The following is a 21,586-nucleotide window of genomic DNA, read 5'->3' as shown; positions in this document are numbered from 1 at the left end:
CGACTCTAACACCAAGAACAAGAGCGATCACATGACAGCTGTTGACACATTTCACGTTTCTGCTCCAAGCATAGAGCAGTGGCTGCCATGGCTCTGGCAGCTTGTTGAACGGTGGAACAAGCTATCCATTTTCTTTATACTTGCCTCTTTTTCGATATATTCTGGCTGGTCATGTTACTTGCACAGTCCGATTTTTTTCTTTGCCCGTCACTAGTGGATCCTCCTCGTTTGTATGGATAAAGGAATTCTGGGTGAACAAAAAAAAAAACAGCCTATGCTAGCTTTACACTTGGCTAAGAGGAAGGTATTAACACATGATTTATCTTAACCATTTGCTTGTTTCTTTTTAAGGAGATCACCCAGCTCCCCAAATTCTCACATAGACCACTGTTAATAAAAATGTTACATCGTGCAATAATGCTAGTTTACAGGGATTCAGTCAGAACTGCAAACAGCCCAAACGCAACCACTGTGCCATGCCTAGTGAAAATTATTAACTGTTCATTTAGGAATAATGACAGCTACCGTATATATACAGTGGTGTGAAAAAGTGTTTGCCCCCTTCCTCATTTCCTGTTCCTTTGCATGTTTGTCACACTTAAGTGTTTCGGAACATCAAACCAATTTAAACAATAGTCAAGGACAACACAAGTAAACACAAAATGCAATTTGTAAATTAAGGTGTTTATTATTAAAGGTGAAAAAAAATCCAAACCATCATGGCCCTGTGTGAAAAAGTGATTGCCCCCTAAACCTAATAACTGGTTGGGCCACCCTTAGCAGCAACAACTGCAACCAAGCGTTTGCGATAACGTGCAATGAGGCTTTTACAGCGTCCTGGAGGAATTTTGGCCCACTCATCTTTGCAGAATTGTCCTAATTCAGTTACATTAGAGGGTTTTCGAGCATGAACGGCCTTTTTAAGGTCATACCACAACATCTCAATAGGATTCAGGTCAGGACTTTGGCTAGGCCACTCCAAAGTCTTCATTTTGTTTTTCTTCAGCCATTCAGTGGTGGACTTGCTGGTGTGTTTAGGATCATTGTCCTGCTGCAGAACCCAAGTTTGTTTCAGCTTGAGTACACGAACAGATGGTCGGACATTCTCCTTCAGGATCTCTTGGTAGACCGCAGAATTCATAGTTCCTTTTATCACGGCAAGTCTTCCAGGTCCTGAAGCAGCAAAACAGCCCCAGACCATCACACTACCACCACCATATTTTACTGTTGGTATAATGTTCTTTTTATGAAATGCAGTGTTCCTTCTACGCCAGATATACTTGGACACACACCTTCCAAAGAGTTCCACTTTTGTCTCATCGGTCCACAGAATGTTGTCCCAAAAGTCTTGGGGATCATCAAGATGTGTTGTGGAGAAATTGAGACGAGCTTTGATGTTCTTTTTGCTCAGCAGTGGTTTTCTCCTTGGAACTCTGCCATGCAGGCCATTTTTGCCCAGTCTTTTCCTGATGGTGGAGGCATGAACGCTGACCTTAACTGAGGAAAGTGAGGCCTGCAGTTCCTTGGACGTTGTTGTGGGGTCTTTTGTGACCTCTTGGATGAGTCGTCGCTGCGCTCTTGGGGTAATTTTGGGCGGCCGGCCACTCCTGGGAAGGTTCACCACTGTTCCATGTCTTCGCCATTTGTGGATAATGGCTCTCACTGTGGTTCGCTGGATTCCCAAAGCTTTGGAAATGGCTTTATAACCCTTTCCAGACTGATAGATCTCAATTACTTTCTTTCTCAATTGTTCCTGAATTTCTTTGGGTCTCGGCATGATGTGTAGCTTTTAAGGATCTTCTGGTGGACCTTACTGTGTCAAGCTGCTCCTATTTAAGTGATGCCTTGATTGTGAACAGGTGTGGCAATAATCAGGCCTGGGTGTGGCTAGAGAAATTGAACTCAGGTGTGGACAACCACAGTTATAGTATGTTTTAACAAGGGGGGCAATCACTTTTTCACACAGGGCCATGATGGTTTGGATTTTTTTTCACCTTTAATAATAAACACCTTAATTTACAAATTGCATTTTGTGTTTACTTGTGTTGTCCTTGACTATTGTTTAAATTGGTTTGATGTTCCGAAACACTTAAGTGTGACAAACATGCAAAGGAACAGGAAATGAGGAAGGGGGCAAACACTTTTTCACACCACTGTACAAGTTAACCTTCTGTAAACACTGTTATTTTGAGCCTGCTGTGACAAATTAGCTTATAATGAAAATCACTGACCTCTCACATCTGATTGGAGGTATTCGGGGTCTGCTATCTGTGTCCATTTCAGTTTGTATATAATATTCTGACCTACTGGCATCACTTGGTATAACTCTGGGGTCCAGTCAAATTCAGTGGCTATATTCCTAGTTTTCTGCATCTCTAAGCAACAAGACTGCATTTTTTTCTCTTTGTTATTCCATATTTGTATTTTTGGGTTTCGAGTTGCTGTGTTGTGCTAGCCTTAACCGTTTGCCGACCAGTGCATGACTATATACATCAGCACAATGGCACGGCTGTGTAAATGGGCGTACAAGTACGTCCCCTTTTATGAAGCGGCATTGTGGGTGCACATCCGCAGCATGCTCCATGACCGTGCCCGCGGTACCTGCGGACTCTGTCCGCCGGTGTCCCACGATCCTGTCATGGAGCGGCAGAACAGGGAGATGCCTATGTAAACAAGGTTCTACTGCTCCCTGTCATTGGGCGCAGTGATCGCTGTCATGTCCGAAACTAAGAGGAAAAGGCTGGAAGAAAATTTTGAAACTAACTGTTTATTAAAAATAAGTCATGCACAGAAAAAAAACATCTGACTATGATCCAGAAAGGCAGTCATTTTCTTTGGACCAAAGCTCACTTAAAATGGTCTGTTGCAAAGTGAAAAACTGTTCTGTGAGTCAAACTAAGCAAATTTGACATTCTTTTTTTTTTTGTCAATCCTGAGCTCCTGACCTTCCGGACTAAAGAAAAGAGGGACCATCCGGCTTGTTATCAGAGCTCAGTATAAAAAGCCTGCATCTCTGATGGTATGTGGGTGCATTAGTGCATATGGAATGGGAAAGGCACAGTAAATGCTGATATACATATCCAGATTTTAGAGCAGCATATGCTCCCAAGGGCAGGCCTTGGATATTTCAGGAGGACAATTCTAACAGCATACTGCATGTATGACAACAGCATGGCTTCATAGTAGAAGAGTCCGGGTGCCTAACTGGCATGCCTGTAGTCCAGACCTTTCACCAGTTGAACAAATTTGTTGCATCTTGAAATAAAAAATACAACAAAGACCCAGGACTGTTGCGCAGCTAGAATCCTACATGAGAAGATACCGGGACAACGTTCCTCTTCAGCGGCTGGTCTTCCCAGACATTTAAGAGTATTGTTAAATAAGAGGGGATGCTGCAGTGTGGTAGACATTGCCCTGACCCAGCTTTTTGAGATCTTTGTTGAGCTTTTGTTGCTGCCATCAATTACTTTTTTTCTTAAAATTTTACTTTTTTTTTTCAGTTTAAACATTTGATATGTTTTCCTTTTTTATTGTGATTAAAATATGGGTTTATGAGATTTGCTAATTATTGCATTCTATTTTTAATGTCAATTTTACACAGCATCCCAACTTCTTTTTTTTTTTTTATTGGAGTTGTATATTAAACTGTATTTTTTTTACTGTTTGAAACTATATTTTCATTATAGGAACTGCCTGATTGAGCAGCAATAATGCATAAGCCAGCTTTATGCATGCAAAAAGTCACAATTTAGAAATCATTCAGAAGTGTTCAGAATATGACAACACTTACATAAAGTGCCTTGCAAAAGTATTCACCCCCCTTGGCATTTTTTGTGTTTTGTTGCCTCGCAACCTGGAATTTAACATGGATTGTTTGAGGATTTGTATCATTTAATTTACAGAACATGCCCACAACTTTGAAGATTTTTTTTATTATTTATTTTGAAGCAACAAATAGGACAAAAGAGCAGTCATTGTGCATAACTATTCACCCCCCTAAGGCTGGGTTCACACTGCAGCGGTTATGAGAACCGTATGTGATTCGCACCGCACTGCAGTGCAAATCACATCTGATCTCTGTGCGATGTGAGTTCAGCCATACAGATAGTATGGCTGAATTCGCATCGCACACGGCCCAAACTCGCACAGGACCCTTTTTCTGGTCCGCAGCAGAATCAGATCGCATGGGTGTTCACACCATGCGATCCAATTCCTGTCCGAGTTTGCAGATCGCACTGCGATATGAGAACTGATCTGGTGGTGTCATTAACGTTTCACTGACACTCCCAGCAGTTCGCATAGGGCAGTGTGAACTGCCGCCGGGAGGTAAGCGATGCGGTAACCCGCCGCGGATTCGCGGCGTTCCCGCATCGCTGCAATGTGAACCTAGCCTAAAGTCAATACTTTGTAGAGCCACTTTTGCAGCTATCACAGCTCCATGTCACTTTGGATAAGTTTCTGTGAGCTTGCCACATCTTACCACTGGGATTTTTGCCCATTCCTCCTTGCAAAACTGCTCCAGTTCCTTCAAGTTGGATTTTGCGCTTGTGAACAGCAATCTTTAAGTCTAACCACAGATTTTCTATTGGATTGAGGTCTGGGCTTTGACTAGGTCATTCCAACACATTTACATGTTTCCCCTTAAACCACTCAAGTGTTGCTTTAGCAGTGTTTGGGGTCCTTGGCCTGCTGGAAGGTGAACCTCCGTCCTAGCCTCAAATCACACACAGCGGTACAGGTTTTGCTCCCTGTATTATCCCTGTATTTAGCACCATCCATCTTTCCCTCAACCCTGACCAGTTTCCCAGTCCCAAGTGCTGAAAAACATTCCCACAGTATGATGCTGCCACCACCATGTTTCAGTGTGGGAATGGTGTTCTATGGGTGATGTGTTGGGTTTTCGCCAGACATAGCATTTTCTTTGATGGCCAAAAATTTAAATTTAAGTCTCATCAGACCAGAGCAGCTTCCTCCATACATTTTGGGAGTCTCCTACATGCCTTTTTGCAAACCCAAAACGTGCCATTTTGTTTTCTGCTGACAGTAATGGCTTTCTTCTGGGCACTCTGACATAAAGCCCAACTCTGGGGAGCATACGGTTTATTGTCGTCCTATGTACAGATACTGTACTCCAGTCTCTGCTGTGGAACTTTGTAGCTCTTCCAGGGTTACCCTAGGTCTCAGTGCTCCCTCTATGACTAATGCCCTCCTTGCCTGGTCCATGAGTTTTGGTATGCGGCCATCTCTGGGCGGGTTTGCTGTTGTGCCATGTTCTTTCCATTTGGTTATGACAGATTTGATGGTGCTCCTAGGGATCATGAAAGATTTTGATATTTTTTTTTTATAACCTAACCCTGGCTTGTACTTCTCAACAACATTTTCCCTTGTTTGTTGAGTTCCTTGGTCTTCATGGCAGTGTTTGGTTAGTGGTGCCTCTTGCTTAGGTGTTGCAGCCTCTGAGGCCTTTCAAAAAGGTGCGTATATGTAATGACAGATCATGTGACACTTAGATTGCACACAGGTGGGCATCATTTCACTAATTATGTGACTTGTGGAGGTAATTGGTTGCACCAGAGCTTTTTATGGGCTTTAGAACAAAGTGGGTGAATACATACGCACATGCAATTATCAGTTCTTTATTTCTGAAAAATACGTTTTATGTATATATTGTTCTAATTTTTTTTCCTATTTTTCTAATTTTACTTCACCAACTTAGACTGTTGTGTTCTGATCCATCACATATAATTCATATGAAAACATTTAACTAAAGGCTGTAATGTAACAACAAAAAAAAGCCGGGGGGGGGGGGGGGATACTTTTGCAAGGCATTGTATGCTGTAAAATTGACATTTTGGTTTATCTCCTACCAGTGCAATCTGTTTTATGTAGGTCGATCCAGCATGGGGCAAGCATTGTATGAGACATAAACATTTATCTAACAAAATTGTCAGTGCTTTGGTTTCCATTCATGTTTATGACATACTAATTCCTCATATACTGTCTGTTTACTCAGCTTTTTTCCACCTGTGCTTTATTGGTGAAGCATTTGAAGTAATCAGAGAAGATGCGTTCTTGGTTTCCACCAGTTGACTTTATTATGTTTGCATTACAGGCAAAAATCGAGTGCTGTCTGAGCCAGGAATTTACTGTGGAGAATGTGCTTGCAGCACTGCCAGCATTTCCCAAAGGTGCTCCCCAGCAGCGGGCAAAGAGAGCTGCAGAAGCATTAGTGAAAGCTGCCAATTATTCCAGGCTAATGGCAATGCAACAGGTATCCTCCCCATTACTCCAGTACAATGATTCAATCATCTCTTCGCTGTATAGTGCTTTAAAATGGATCTGCTAGCTGTTATGTGTGAAGGAAAACTATTATTATAAACAGCTGCACTGAAGTCTTAGGAGCTTTCAGAGTCAAACATTTCCCAGCCAGGACTAGGAAACAGCTGCTTGGTTATGTTTTATGAATAGAGACACATGATTCTGAAAAACCCAGGCCAGTGAAACGGTTTTTCAAAAGAATGCCAAATTCATTTAACACTTTCCTTGGCAGAAGATAGACTCTTCATAAATGATGCCTTTTTACATTCTGACTGCTTTTTAGAAGCAAGACAGTTTGCTTCTTCATTACATTAATTTCAATTCCATTGCAAAAATTGATATTTCAGATTTATGCTGATAACTTTTGTTGCCCACCTGTTTGTTGTATCTCCAATAGACTCATACAGCAGGACAAGTCTGCTAGTGTTTATCCCCCATTTATATGAAAACAAGAAAATTCCTCTAGGTGGAACTTTAGAAGGGCAGCGAACAACTAAATGATCACAGAAGTACAAAAAATATATACATTTTAATAGATCAAAGTTAAAAAAGATACAGTACATAAAATATTTTTTGGAATGCAGGTACAGGTGTATGCAATTAACCTGTTCAGATCCGCGCTATAGCTGAATGACAGCAACAGCGCGGACCTACTGTGCCAGGAGGACGTCTATTGATGTCCTCCCGTGCCCGAGCGACCTGCGCGCCCTCTGCAGGGCACGCATGGCACACTCTATGATCAGCGAGCCTATGAGACTCTCTGGATCACAGATCGGAGTAAGGGATCGATCCTGACCCTTACCACATGATCAACTGTCAGCCAATGACAGCTCATCATGTGATGTAAACGGAGACAGTAATTGGCTATTTTTTCTCTTCGTGCTAACAGCGCGAGGAGAAAAAAGAAAAAGCTGTTCACCAGCACCTGGTCCCGATCACAGAGAGCTGGCACCAGCTCCTCTGTGCCACCAACAGTACACAACAGCGCTGCCTACCAGTGCCCACCAGCGCCACTCATCAGTGCCCACAGTGCCACCTATCAATGCCCACAATCAGTGCCTTATCAACAGCGCAGCACATCAGTGTCACCTATCAAAAAATAAAAATCCCAGCTGTGATTAAATACCACCAAAAGAAAGCTCTATTTGTGTGAAAAAAATATATAAAAATGTAATTTGAGTACAGTATTGTACGACCGCGCAATTGTCATTCAAAGTGTGTCAACGCTAAAAGCTGAAAATTGGTCTGGGCGGGGGGAGGGGGGTGGGTTAAGTGCCCAGTAAGCAAGTGGTTAAATAAAAATAGTTGGTAACCACCATTGATCTGTTGGAAATATGGTATAAGCAACAGAGATACCAACGCGTTTCAAGTTTACAGTTCTCTTCTTCAGGGGTAGGAGGTTACAACGGGATGTTACTACGTCTAAATTTAGCAAAAAAAAAATGATGTGTAAGGGTATGTTTAAAATGACAAACAGTTAAACAAGAAAATAGTTTTTTCTTTTGCTCTTACATATAGATACTAACCATATACATAGCATAGACATTTACAGCATCTTGCATCCAATTTAAAACACTAGGGACAGACTACGTCCACAGGTCCACCTAGATTCCGGTTCAGACAGCTGCGGCTGCATCCCAGGGCGCATCAATGCCCAAATTAGGTCACCCACAGAGGCTGTCCTCTCTATTGGTCCTTTAATGTGTGTAAAGCAACAAAATCACTAAGGCCGCGTACACACGCGGGGACTGTTCGCCCAACTTTGTCCGCCAAACAGTTTCAGCGGACAGTCCGCTCAAAATTAGCATGGACGGACTTGCCCACACACGACGAACGAACAGTCCGCTGAAACCGTGCGCGATGACGTGAACGGCACGTACGACGGGACGAAAAATACGACGTCCTATACACTGCAATGCAAACTTTGGCGTGTAAATCCTTTCTGAGCATGCGCGGAACTTAGTTTGACGAACAAGCCTACACACGAGGGGACTGTTCGCTGAAACAGAGTTTCAGCGGACAGTTTTTCGGAATTTCCGAAAAACTTTGTTCAGCAGACTGTCCGCTGAAACTGTCCGCTGAAAGCCCACACACGAGCGGACTGTCCGCCGAAACACTGTTCAGCGGACAAAGTTGAGCGAACAGTCCCCGCGTGTGTACGCGGCCTAAGGGAAAAGAGGAAATGGAAAGAGACGGCTAGTTTTATGCAATTAAATCAAATGGTTGGGAAAAAAAATCCACCTGGCCATTATGTCAGGTGTGGATTATCACGTGGGTATGTGAGTATGTGTGTATATATATATATATATATATATATATATATATATATATATATATATATATGTATGTGTGTGTGTATATGTATTCAGGTGATATAAACACATTGTATAAAAAAGCATGGGAGTTACCTTTCACAAACTTTCATATGGATTGAGAAGGAAACCCGAGACTCACGCCAAAAATGGAAGCCACAGATGGGCAGGATTATTCCTGGATATACCCCAGAGACAAATAACCTATGGTAAGGTAAATAAGGGATAGGTAAGTTAAATGCAAGGTGAACCATCAGATCACCCCATATAAAACAGGACCTTAAATGCTGTCCGGCCCTCATACCACATTGAGGGGAAGCGAACGTGTCACAGGGGTGTGAGTGGCCTCCGTGCACCAAGCGGGAGACCAATGGGCATGCAGCACACAGCCCCATCTGATCGGAACCTAGAGGAAGTCAGGTTTAGAGATGGGAGAGAGAGCAAATATCAGTATCTACAGAAACCCACATACTTCAGTAAGGACATTGATTATAAAATGATGAAAAAAGAAACATCTAGGAAACCCCAGAGAATACATCATAAGAGTGATGATAATAATAATAATAGTGAGCTATAATGAGCAGGGCCCTCTGATTCCTCTTGTACCAAATTGTAATGTAACTGTAATGTCTGCCCTCATGTTGTAAAGCGCTGTGCAAACTGTTGACGCTATATATAACCTGTATAATAATAATAATGTATAGGCTATTAATGCAAGAAATGCAGAAGGTTACACATTGATTCATGGAATGCATTATATTTATACATTAACCCTTGGTAGCAATAGAAGAGCATGGGAAAGAGGAAAAGGGAAAAGTGTTTCTCTGAATTAAGATAATCCCAATCACAAGCAGGCAATTCAGGATAGTCAGAAATAGTGAGCACAGTTTTACTTTGTTAATCATGGAGAATGGTTAACCCTTTAGACCTAATTTTGTGAATATGTTAAGTATGTTATTAAAGGGGATCATAAGGCTCCCATTCAGATCTCCCTGAGGTGAACCCCTCCAGGAAGGGCCTAAAGGAACCTGAGCCATTGAGTCCAGGGGGCTGAGTGACATTTAGGCGGAAGATCCTACTTTGTTCGTGCTGCAACAGTCTTGTTCCAGTCTCCTCCCCGTATACCTGGGTGTATACGGTCGAGGATTAGGAAGGAGACTCTGAGTCCATTGTGTATGTTGGTAACATGCTTGGTTTGCATGTCTTCATTCAGGCAATATGATGATATGCCCTTCGCCAGAATTCCTGTATTGTCTTGCCCACATAGAAGCATGCACATTCACATAGTAGGAGATATACCACCCCCGGAGTTTGGCAGTTGGCATAATGACGTGGTCTGTACCGTTCACCATTTAGAAGTAAGATGTTTGTGTATGTGTTGAGGAAGCGGCAATAATTGCAACCTCCACACATAAAAGTTCCTACCCTTTTACAGGGGTCCTTATGCCTGTGTGTTTTGAATTCACTGGAAGTTAACTGACTACGCAAAGATCTAGCTCTTCTGAAAGCAAATGAGGGAAAATCGAGCATGAAAGGACCTATAGTAGGATCCAATGTAAGGACATGCCAGTATTTTTCAACTATATGTTTGATTTTCTTGTGTTGGTTGGAGAATTTAGTAATGATGGATATTGGATTTTTCTTTTTGGTTCCTAGAGGGGGGGATTGTATAGTAAATCACCCCGAGTCCTGATGCAGGCTCTCTTGTATGCCTTCTTCAGGCATGTGTTTGAATAACCCAGTGCCAGAAGCCTGGCTTTCAGGGAGTTGACTTCCCTCTTGAACACATCATTGTCCGAACAGTTTCTCCTGATCCTCAAATATTGACTATAAGGTATAGATGAGATTATTGCCATACTGTGGAAGGTACTGGCATGTAATATAGAGTTTCTTGCTGTGGGCTTCCTATACAGGCTGCTGCTTAGTAAACCATTGGGATCCATGCGAATAGTTACATCGAGAAAAGTAATGGATAGCTTATTCCATGTCATTGTAAAACTTAGCCGTTTTTGGTTAAGTTTATGCAGGAAAGGTTGTAATAGGTCAGTGGGTCCATCCCACACAATGAAAATATCGTCTATATAGCGATACCATACAAAAATGTTGCTCATAAATGATGTCATATCTTCTGATAGGTTGGTCATGCATTCCCATTTCCCCAGGTACAGATTGGCATACGATGGGGCGCAGGAGGTTCCCATTGCAACACCATGTACCTGGAGGAAGTGGGAACCATTGAAAGCAAAGTAGTTATGGTTATAAATCTCCCATTTATAGGTGGCATCTAGCTGTATGATTATTTGTTTTAATCCACAGTGAATGCAGCAAGAACAATTGTGCTTGGTATTGTAGTCAGTGCGTGTTCTTTTTGGCAGAAACTCGTTAGCCTATCATAGTTCCATCATATCATAGTACTTGTAATAGAACATTATTTGAAAATATTCCTTATTATGTATCCTCCAGCTTACCAGTCTAGAAAGGCCTTTCCCAGACTATATAATTAGTTTGCAGTATCATGATAAACATGATAAAAGCAAGACAACAAAAAATACAAACTCTACATCACGTGAAAGAGCTGCAAATAACAACTATACTGTATCTGACTCTCTCTCTATATATATATATATAATCTACAGTATCTCACAAAAGTGAGTACACCCCTCACATTTTTGTAATATTTTATTATATCTTTTCATATGACAACACTGAAGAAATTACACTTTGCTACAAAGTAAAGTAGTGGGTGTACAGCTTGCATGGCAGTGTAAATTTGCTGTCCCCTCAAAATAACTCAACACACAGGCATTAATGTCTAAACCGCTGGCAACAAAAGTGAGTACACCCCTAAATGAAAATTTCCAAATTGGGCCCAATTAGCCATTTTCCCTCCCCGTGTCATGTGACTCGCTAGTGTATCAAGGCCTCATGTGTGAATGGGGAGCAGGTCACCCTGTGTCTCTACTAGGGACACAGGCTGACCAAGAAGTTCAGTCTGATCTGTAGTAATCGGACTCACTTTACAGCCACACTGGAATGTTGTATATTGTCTCATTGTTTTGTGTACTCATTGCTGGGTCGTTTGAGGTGTGGCTGTATTCCAATGTGCTATTGTGTCTGTCTATCTTGGATATTATAGGACGTGTATGTAGATTAGCTGTGGGCTCTTCCTGCTGATTGGACAGTCTCCCTGCCTGGAATGCAAAGAGAGGGGCAGGGATTGTCCCGAGTAGTAACTGTGTTTTCAATAAACCAGTTCATGGTGAGCAACCAAGCTAGTATTGCCTTGTTTTGTGGTTGTCGAAGGTTGGAATATCTGATATCTATATTCAGACTGGGAGGAAGCGGTATGAGGAAAGCACTCTAGGTAGGTGTAACGAAATGTCCCACACTCTTCTTCACAGGGGGGCACAGCCATGTACGCATGCCTATGCCTACCTACACAGGGGGGCACAGCCATGTCGGCAGTCCTATACCTACCTACACAGACCCATGTACACAGGCCTATACCTTCCTACAGATGGGGATGCACAGCCATGTACGCAGGCCTATACCTTCCTACAGAGGGGGGCACTGCCATGTACACAGGCCTATACGGAGGAGAGCCAGGTGCAGAGGAGAGCCATGTGCAGGAGAGAGCCATGTACAGGGGAGAACCAGGTGCAGAGGAGAGTCACGTGCAGAGTATAGCCATTTATAGAGAAGAGCAAAGCCATATACAGAGGAGAGCCATGACACTGTACAACATGTGATGACTCTGTATGGCATATGATGACTCTGTGCGGCATGTGATGGCACTGTGCAGCATGGGATGGCACTGTACGGCATGTGATCCTGTAATATTCTATTTTCAAAGAAAGGAACATTTATTGCTATAGGGGTACTAGGTAATACACCAGTTATTAGGGAGCAAAGCTCTGTCCATGTCTGAGGAGCTCTGTGCTGTGAATGGATGGATTTGTCGTCTCATCTAAAAATCCAGATAGTCAATAAAAGGATTCATTCACGTTCGTTCATGTTAGCTCTGATTTTATTTTACTATACCATTAATGTATGGAATGCCTGTGTGCTGTCACATCCATATGTGTGTTCTGCTTTACAAATATATATTTTTTCACATTGGTAGATAGTAATATGTAGAGGACATTTACATACACAGAACTATCAGTGACTTCTCCTACCTTAGACACTGAATGAAGTGCTGTTATCTCTGCCGATTCTTCTGATCATCTGAACAGACTGCAGAGGAGGAGGGAGAAGGGAGGGAGGAGCAGCTACACTCTGAAGTTTTGGTAGAGAGCCGAGAGCCAACATCAATCAAGAAAAATGACAGGAAAGTGGGCGGATCCAGACTCCAGAGTCAGATCCCTGTCGGTATGATGCTGTATGAAAGTCTGTAGATCCTCCCACAGGTATTTTGCTCAATTTTAACAGAATGGGGCACTTCTGAGAGGATTGGAAAGATTTTTAGATATCGGCAGCTCACAGAATAGATGTAAGCAAAAAAAGGGAAACCCATACTTCTCCTTTTAACACCCTATTATATGGTTTTGGTAACTCTAAAGGAACGTTGTACGAGAAGATTGTATAATGTATGGCCAGCCTTACTTTAAATTCCAAGAGGTCAGGTGTTTACCGCAGAGACTAGGAAAGAGTTTGGTTTGAACATCCCCTGCCCCAAATCTGCACATGTAAAAAAGGGTGGAGATACTTCATGACGTGACATCATTGACCTAATAAGGAATGTCCTGGCTGCCGTTGATTGGACAGACATTGGGTTCAGTCCAAGCCCGAGTTTGGACTAAACCTGATCTCATCTCTATCAGAGACCTGTGCTGCAATGCTGAGCAATGACCAACAGAAAATGAAGGTCAATAGTTACTTTAATCATCCGACTACTCACCATTCTGAAAGACTTGAGCCTATGCATCTTCTCCTTCGTTTTTGCTCACTACTGTTTGCACTGCACCTTCATGTGTCTTCAGATTCTAGACTAAAGGCTTAGCAAATGTTCTTATAGAAAATATTCTGTTTTCCAGCAGAGCAACTGATAGTAAAAGGAAAAGTAGACAAAATAATTGATGAAGGCACTGCGCAATAGGAATTCAATGCTAAATGAGTATAAAGCTTCCATTACTAGATAGCATGCCTTTAGAGCAGAACTTGCAAGATGTTAGGCCTCATGCACACAGGCAGTTTGAGGCTTCAAGTATTTATGAATGTACTGCAACAAAATATATTTTTAAAACTTTTTTTTAAATTTTACGTGACAGCACAGCCCCATACGACCTTCATTCACCACAGCAAGGGACGTGCCTGTTTGGTAATGGCATAGGCTTAATGACTCCTACACAGTGAGAAAGTTCCCACCCTGTGGTATACTTTTCGCACAGTGGGGTGGTGGTGGGCAGAAAGGCTAACATTATACACAGCGAGGAAGTAACTTCCCTGTCTGTGTGTGCTGTGTTCCAGAACTAGCTGAAGTTTTGACAACAGCTGATTCAACCCATAACACAGGGGGAAACTACTTCCCCACTGTATGTGTGATGTAAGCCAAGACCACCCTCCCAGACACAGACAGAGAAATATTCCCACTATGTGTGTAAATAAGCCCACGCCCAATAACAAAAAAATGGGAAATATGGGCATACCATGCATCAGCACAGCATCCTGCAACACCAAGCAGTGATCAAACTGCAAATTGACCGCTGGTCACCAGGTTTTTAAAGTCAATCGAATAATTAACCCATTTTGAGGTTAGATTAAAAAATACTCTATATGTCTATACAAAAACATATATTCAGTCTTATTGTGTGGAGTAGCATACGAATGCACGTGTTTACACCGTTTACAGAGTCGGTCATGTGGCCGTCTTTTCAGACCACCTACAGCAATGTCGGGATTTTATGCAAAACCATATTTTTAACCCCAAACCATATGTGTACAGGGGACCTTAAATGTGAAATAACATATTTTGTGCAAGGTCTAAGTGTACCTATGCAATTAATCAGCTGTTAAGTTGCAATTTACGAAGAAACGATGCATTTATTAACCGTTTAAAGACTACCTCACGCCGATATACGTCGGCAGAATGGCATGGTTGTATCCAAAAACTGTCAATACCAGTCAACACTGCGCTATCTCCAAAAAAAACACCAACAAAGAAAAAAGCTGCTAACACGATCACAAGGATATAAAAACGTGAACAAATTGCAAATATTAAACTAAAGTCGGCAGAATGGCATGGTTGGGCACAAGCACGTACAGGTTCATTGCCCTTCAAGTGCCCAGCCGTGGGTCTCGCTCGCACCACCGGCGGCACACTCGTGACCCGGTCCTGAGCTCCGTGACCATGGGCGCGGGACCCGATCACCGCTGGTGTCCCGCGACCGGGTCACAGAGCTGAAGAACAGGGACAGGTAGGTGTAGACAAACCTCTCATGCTTCCTAGTGAGGCTGTCACTGATCGTCTGTTCCCTGTTATAGGGAAAGACGATCAGTGATGTCACACGCCAAGCCACGCCCCCTACAGTTAAAAAAAAAACATACTTAACCCCTACACTGCCCCCTAGTGTTTAACCCCTTCACTGCCAATTTTTACAGTAATCAGTGCATTTTTAATCGCACTGATCGCTGTATTAATGCCAATGGTCCCAAAAATGTGTCAAAATTGTGCGACGTGTCTGCCATAGTGTCGCAGTCACAATAAAAATCGCTGATCGCCGCCATTACTAGTAAAAAAATAAAAAATTATTAATAAAAATGCCATAAAACTATCCCCTATTTTGTAGACGTTATAACTTTTGCGCAAACCAATCAATAAACGCTTATTGCAATTTTTTTTACCAAAAATATGTAGAAGAATACGTATCGGCCTAAACTGAGGAAAAACATTTTTTTATATATATATTTTTGGGGGATATTTATTATAGCAAAAAGTAAAAAATGAATTTTCTTCAAAACTGTCGCTCTATTTTTGTTTATAGCGCAAAAAATAAAAACCGCAGAGGTGATCAAATACCACGAAAAGAAAGCTCTATTTGTGGGAAAAAAAGGATGCAGATTTTGTTTGGGAGCCCCGTCGCACGACCGCGCATTTGTCAGTTAAAGCGAAGCAGTACCGAATGGCAAAAAGGGGGCTGGTCCTTTAGCTGCAAAATGGTCCGGGGCTTAAAGTGGTTGTAAACCCTTACACATCACTTTGACCTACAGGTAAGCCTATATTAAGGCTTACCTGTAGGTCCAAGCAATATCTCCTAAACCTATATGGTTTAGGAGATATTTGCCCAAAAACGGGCACCGCTGTCTACGGCGCATGCGCTGTAGACAGCGGCGCGCAGGCGCACTGAGCGCTGCATTTCCAAGAATGGAGCTGCCGCGCGTGTCGACTCCCGTGCGCATGCGCGGGAGTGACGTCATCGCGGCTTCGCCGAATGACAGCGGCGGAGCTGCGAGACGCCACCAGCAAGATGGATGCGGCGGACTACAGGGGACAGCGGCGACTTCGCTGGCTCCTGTGTCAGGTAAGTGACACATAATGGGCTACTATGCGATGCATAGTAGTCCATTATGCTTTGCCTTTGCAGGGAATGAAAGAGGAAGTAAACTCATCAGGGTTTACTTCCTCTTTAAGTGGTTAAACATACATTTGCCTAAAAGTGAACTAGTTATTGACTTGTAAATGCTGGAAAAAGTATAATTTTAACTTTGAACTGCAGTTATGTGCCTGTTAAATTTGCATGCAATTGTTTTTTCACTTTATTCAACAGCAATAAAGCAAATATATGTCAAGTTTGTTACAGTGACACAATTATAACAATGTACGTCATGGAACAACAAAAAGTGATAATTTCTAACGTACACGCATTAAAGCAAGTATTTCTAAGGCCCTCATCTGTTCTTGGTACTTGCCAGACATTTTCAGTAACGTAATTGAAAAAAAAGTTTGGGCTTTACAGCATTCCAGCAAAAGTACAAGTTAATAATGGATTTGTTTTTACATTATATAATGTGTGTACTGTTTGTATGTGTAAAAATATCTAAATAGATTGTTTCACATTGTGATATGTGTACAAAACCGTTATTTGCTGCAGTCTTGGATATGAGAAAAAGATCCTCTAAGTATACTGTCGGTCCATTGCAGAGTTATAGAAAATTGTCTACAGAATATAATAATTTTTTTGTGCCCAAGAAAACCTCTTAGCCCTTGTACACACGGTCGGAGATTCAGATGGAATGTGTCCGATCGGACTGTTTTGTCGGATATTCCGACTGTGTGGTCTACATCGGACTGTTTCCGTCTGAGTATCCGACGGACCAAGTTTTCCAACTTGTTGGTAAAATTTTCAGACAAAATGCTCCGATCGGACATACTCTATCATGTGTAGAGAATTCCGATCGGACAAAGTGCCACGCATGCTCAGATCAAATTCCTACACCAAAGCTATTGGCTACTAGCGTGAACGTAGTCCCGTCGTAACGAAATAACGTCATCACGTCGGACTTTCCGACAACTTTGTCCGACCGTGTGTATGCAACAGTTTCGGACAAAATCCGACGGATTTGGTTGTCGGAATCTCCGACCGTGTGTACAAGGGCTTAGACATTCAGCAATTTAAATGGTACAGCGGGCAAAACTTTTTTTCTCTACCATCCATTGAAGGCCACAGCTTCATGGTAATTAAGGAACGCAGTGTTATACTGCCCTCTAGGGAAAATGGACACTAGGCATATAAAAAAACTGAATAAATGTGTGCTTGCAGACAACCACCTGTGATACAGAGCATCTCCCAGGTCATGGTGTCTGCAGCTTGGACTGGATGGAGATGTGTCCCCAATCTGTTTACTACAGGCTTGTAAAGCCAGTCAGATGGGACATGCCTTATGTGTGCCAGATTCTTTAAAGGTTAAGGCTCTGCCACTGCCAGTTTACAGCTTTTTATGCTTGTAACCTGCTTTAAAGTACAGTAAAATATAGTCCTATATCCTCAGGCGACTAAACCTGCGCTATATTGAACATGGTGCAGACAAAGCTTGTGCTGCTGCGCATCTTAATGGTCCCAATCAGTACTGCCTGAACCATTGACTATTGCTGATCCCCCTTTTTTAGCTATGTGTACTCCTTTCTGTTGTAAAAGGATTTATAATGATACGTTGCTTTACTTGATCGCAGGGGGTCGGATGCCTACCACCACCTTTCACAGCAGATTCTGCTGTAGTGTTTTTTTTTTTTTTTTTTTTTTTTTTTTTTTTTTTTTTAGTAACTGGTCCAACCTTCCTGTAGTCAATACACTTGTGTTTCACCTTTTTTAGTTTTAATCATCCCCATAGAAAAACTATATAACAACAATACTGCGCAATAGTCGGCTAGAGAAAAATGAGGATAAGCTAAAGGCTGCTGACACGCTAAAATTGGGAACTTTTTAGCTGGGAGAAAAATGTCAAAAATAAAGTGTAAGCGCCCAACTTATATATATGTGACTCTTAAAGTAATACAAACGTGTGTGTACACCTGTGTGAAAAAATATGTGTGAAGTGACCCCAAAAGAGATGGGGGCAATACTGATATATGTATTGAATTGAATATGTATGTATACTCAACCATTTGGAGAAAGAGGACCGTGAACAAAAAAACAAAAAACAGAAAAAATATTCCCGCGATACGAATGATTATAAAACAAATAACGTATTTGGGTGGCAAAAATTATTCATAGTACCGCCCCCTAATCAAACCATCCCTTCTGTGAATATAGGGAGTAGCCCGAATCCGGGAACTTCCTCCTCCCAGGACACACTGTTTCCTAGATCATACAGTGAGGTTGTACAGAAGTGGTCTGACAAGGGAACACAAAACATTCAACATTATAGTCCATATATGTCGAATAACCAAAGAAGGGGTAGGGGTGGCCCAAGAGGCAAAAGAGGAGGACGTGGGCACCAAAGGGGTCATTCCCGTCATAGGAACACCTCTGTTTCTGGTGACTATAATAATTCTCCGTATTATTCCTCCCCACGAATAACACATCCTTCCAACCACCAAAACTACCCCCCCCCCCCCCCCCGAGAGATAAACTCCCCTAATTATTATAATCGGGGAGTTCAACATTATGAGGATATACCTTCTTCACAGAACAGGTTTGCACCTTTGCGCGACATGAGAAACCCCGACAATACATACACCAGGCACTCTCCTTCCCCCTATCCATACAATCCTCCTAATACCAATTACGAACAACAGGGTTTTTACGAAGACCCGTATACCAAAAAAAAGGGGCCAAGAACTAAGAGAGGTTGTAGAGGGGGAAGGAGATTACAAAGGCGGAAAACGAAGAAGGCTCTGATAGGCCAGGGTGTTTTCAACCTGAGCACTAAATCTTTTACGCCCGAAGAGATGTCCATATTAGATAAGGGCCTGAAGTTTGCACCCCCTAACAAACTTAATAAATTTTCCACATTTATAGATATACATAAATTCACACGGAAGATGAATATCCAGAGATATCTCACATCCAATCCGTACCGCACAGACTATCATGCCAGTACGTCAGGTACTGTCCATTCGGGGTTATCTAACCCCTCTCTCTTTTCTCCTCCAGTACCCACTGCTCCTGCAGTAAAAATCTTCAGAGATTTAGTACTCAGCGATCTAGCCAAATTACCAGTTAAAAATTACTATCCTACTTCCTTGCCGAAAGCAGCATTGAGGTCTCTTTGTGACCAGAAACAAGTTATTATACGCCCTGCGGACAAGGGAGGTGGTATAGTTATTCTTGATAAAACACAATATGAGGAAGAAATGGCGAATATTCTGAGTGAGCCAGACACGTATTGTAAATTACCTAATAATCCCACTAGTATTTACAAAAAACAATTAAAAACCCTTATTGATAAGGGTTTTGAACAAAAAATTTTGAACAAAAAAGAAAGAGCATTTTTGGTTCCGGTATCCCCCAGAATACCTACTATTTACTATCTGCCCAAAATCCACAAGAGTCTGACGGCCCCCCCCCCGGTAGACCAATTGTGAGTGGTATTAATTCCGTCACAGCACGCATAGGCAGGTACATCGATTTCTATCTCCAACCACTTGTTAGAAAAATGCCTTCATATATACAGGATACAGGCGACACCATCAAAAAATTGGAAGGTATACAGTTTCATGGACAATGTATCATAGCCACCGCAGATGTTGCATCCCTATACACCTGTATACCACAGGAGAAGGGAATCGAAGCGGTGCGTTGTTTTTTGAATAGAGAACAATCGTTAGTCTCCTGCCAACGCGACTATATCATCGAACTATTAGAATTTGCTACTAGCCGTAGTTACTTTTGGTTTGATGGCCAGTACTACTCACAACAAAGGGGTGTGGCCATGGGGGCCAAATTTGCGCCCAGTCTGGCCAATCTTTTCATGGCCAAATGGGAGGAGGATGTCGTCTATGCCCAGCGGAGCCCATCATTGATTTTGTGGGTCCGATACATAGACGACATCCTCCTCCTATGGGGAGGCACCCCCGACACGCTTTGTGAATTTTTTAGAGGTCTGAATACCAACGATAGGGGGATTTCATTAACCTATCAGACCAGTACTGATAAAATACAATTCCTGGATTTGGAAATTGGAATTACATCAGGGGGTTTTAGCTTTAAAACCCACTTCAAGTCTACCGATCGCAACAGCTATATTGCCATCGATAGCTGCCACCACAAAAGCTGGCTTACCTCTGTCCCTCGTAGTCAATTCATTAGATTACGCCGTAACTGTACTGATGACCGTATCTTTTTAGATCAGGCGAATTATTTAAAGCAACAGTAATTGGACAAGGGATACCATGCGCCTACCCTAGAGAAACAACTACAAGAGGTCTTACATACAAACAGGGGTACTCTTTTACAGGCTAAAACCCCCCGGAATGATAACAACAAATTCAAGTGGTCTTTAATAACTACCTTTAACATGCAATATAGGCAAGTAAAAAAGATCTTTAGTAAATATTGGGGGGTTCTAAAAAAAGACCCTGTGTTGGGTCCAAATCTCCCCAAAAAAGCGAACGTTTTGTTCAGAGGCGCTCCAACCTTGCAAAGTAAAATAGCCCCCAACATCATTAATCCCCCAATTCGGCCTACTTTTTTTCACAACCTGGTAGGTTATTTCCCGTGCAAAAAATGTAGTGTGTGTCAGCACAATACATTGACACAATGAAAAATTTTGGAATTTACATCCACAGTGACAGGGAGAAGATATTCTATCAAATCTTTCTGCACCTGTAAAACTAAATACGTGGTCTATCTAATAACCTGCCCTTGTGGGAAGCAGTACGTCGGTCGTACCACTAGACCGTTTTCCACGAGGGTTGGTGAACATATTTCCTTGATCAAAAGTAAGTTGTCTAAACACACGGTGCCAAGACATTATAGGGAATGTCACAATAATGATTTACGGGGCACACAATTCGTTGCGATAGACAGATATACTCCACCCTGGAGAGGGGGGCCCCTCACACGAGGGGTCTCCAGGTTGGAGACTTATTGGATCTATGAGCTTCAGTCCCACTCCCCATTCGGTATGAATGTGGAGTGGGACATTAATGCTTTCATTGATGATTCATAAAAGTTTGGACAAGTTTTTTTGATTTTTTTTGATATTTGCAATATGTAGTTTGGTATCATATAAGTATATCTGCAGGTCTATTTCACTGGTAGACGCTTGTTCTTAATGACCATTTTGATACTAATTTTATTTTATTTTATTTAATAAGATAGTTTATCTATATTATATAATAATAATTTTAAATTATGTGATATACATTACCCATAACATGATATATTTTATGCATTGTCTCTTATTATTAAGACTATCTTATTTGTGGCCACTAGGTGTCATTACAGCACCCTTTCTGGTAGTACTGGAGAGGAGGCAATATGTTTATCCTATGCCCAGGCCTCGTTCTCATTCCT

The 21,586-nt window shown here is 42.0% G+C and overlaps 1 protein-coding gene across 1 annotated transcript in view; it reads left to right on the top strand.

Annotated features, from left to right (window-relative positions):
• LOC143940699 (uncharacterized) overlaps window positions 1–21,586 on the top strand; it is a 191,727-nt gene that overhangs the window by 122,232 nt on the left and 47,909 nt on the right. Inside the window, exon 11 of the mRNA XM_077462345.1 lies at window positions 6,113–6,271. Coding sequence (XP_077318471.1) covers window positions 6,113–6,271 — 159 coding nt within the window. The remainder of the gene's footprint in view (window positions 1–6,112; window positions 6,272–21,586) is intronic.

Source organism: Lithobates pipiens, unplaced genomic scaffold (genome assembly GCF_037356315.1).
Source record: "Lithobates pipiens isolate NorthernLeopardFrog02 unplaced genomic scaffold, aLitPip1_a1.2 Scaffold_3, whole genome shotgun sequence".
Taxonomy (NCBI): domain Eukaryota; kingdom Metazoa; phylum Chordata; class Amphibia; order Anura; family Ranidae; genus Lithobates; species Lithobates pipiens.
The sequence above is the reverse complement of the archived record's forward strand: the minus strand, read 5'-3'. Positions and strand labels throughout refer to the sequence as shown.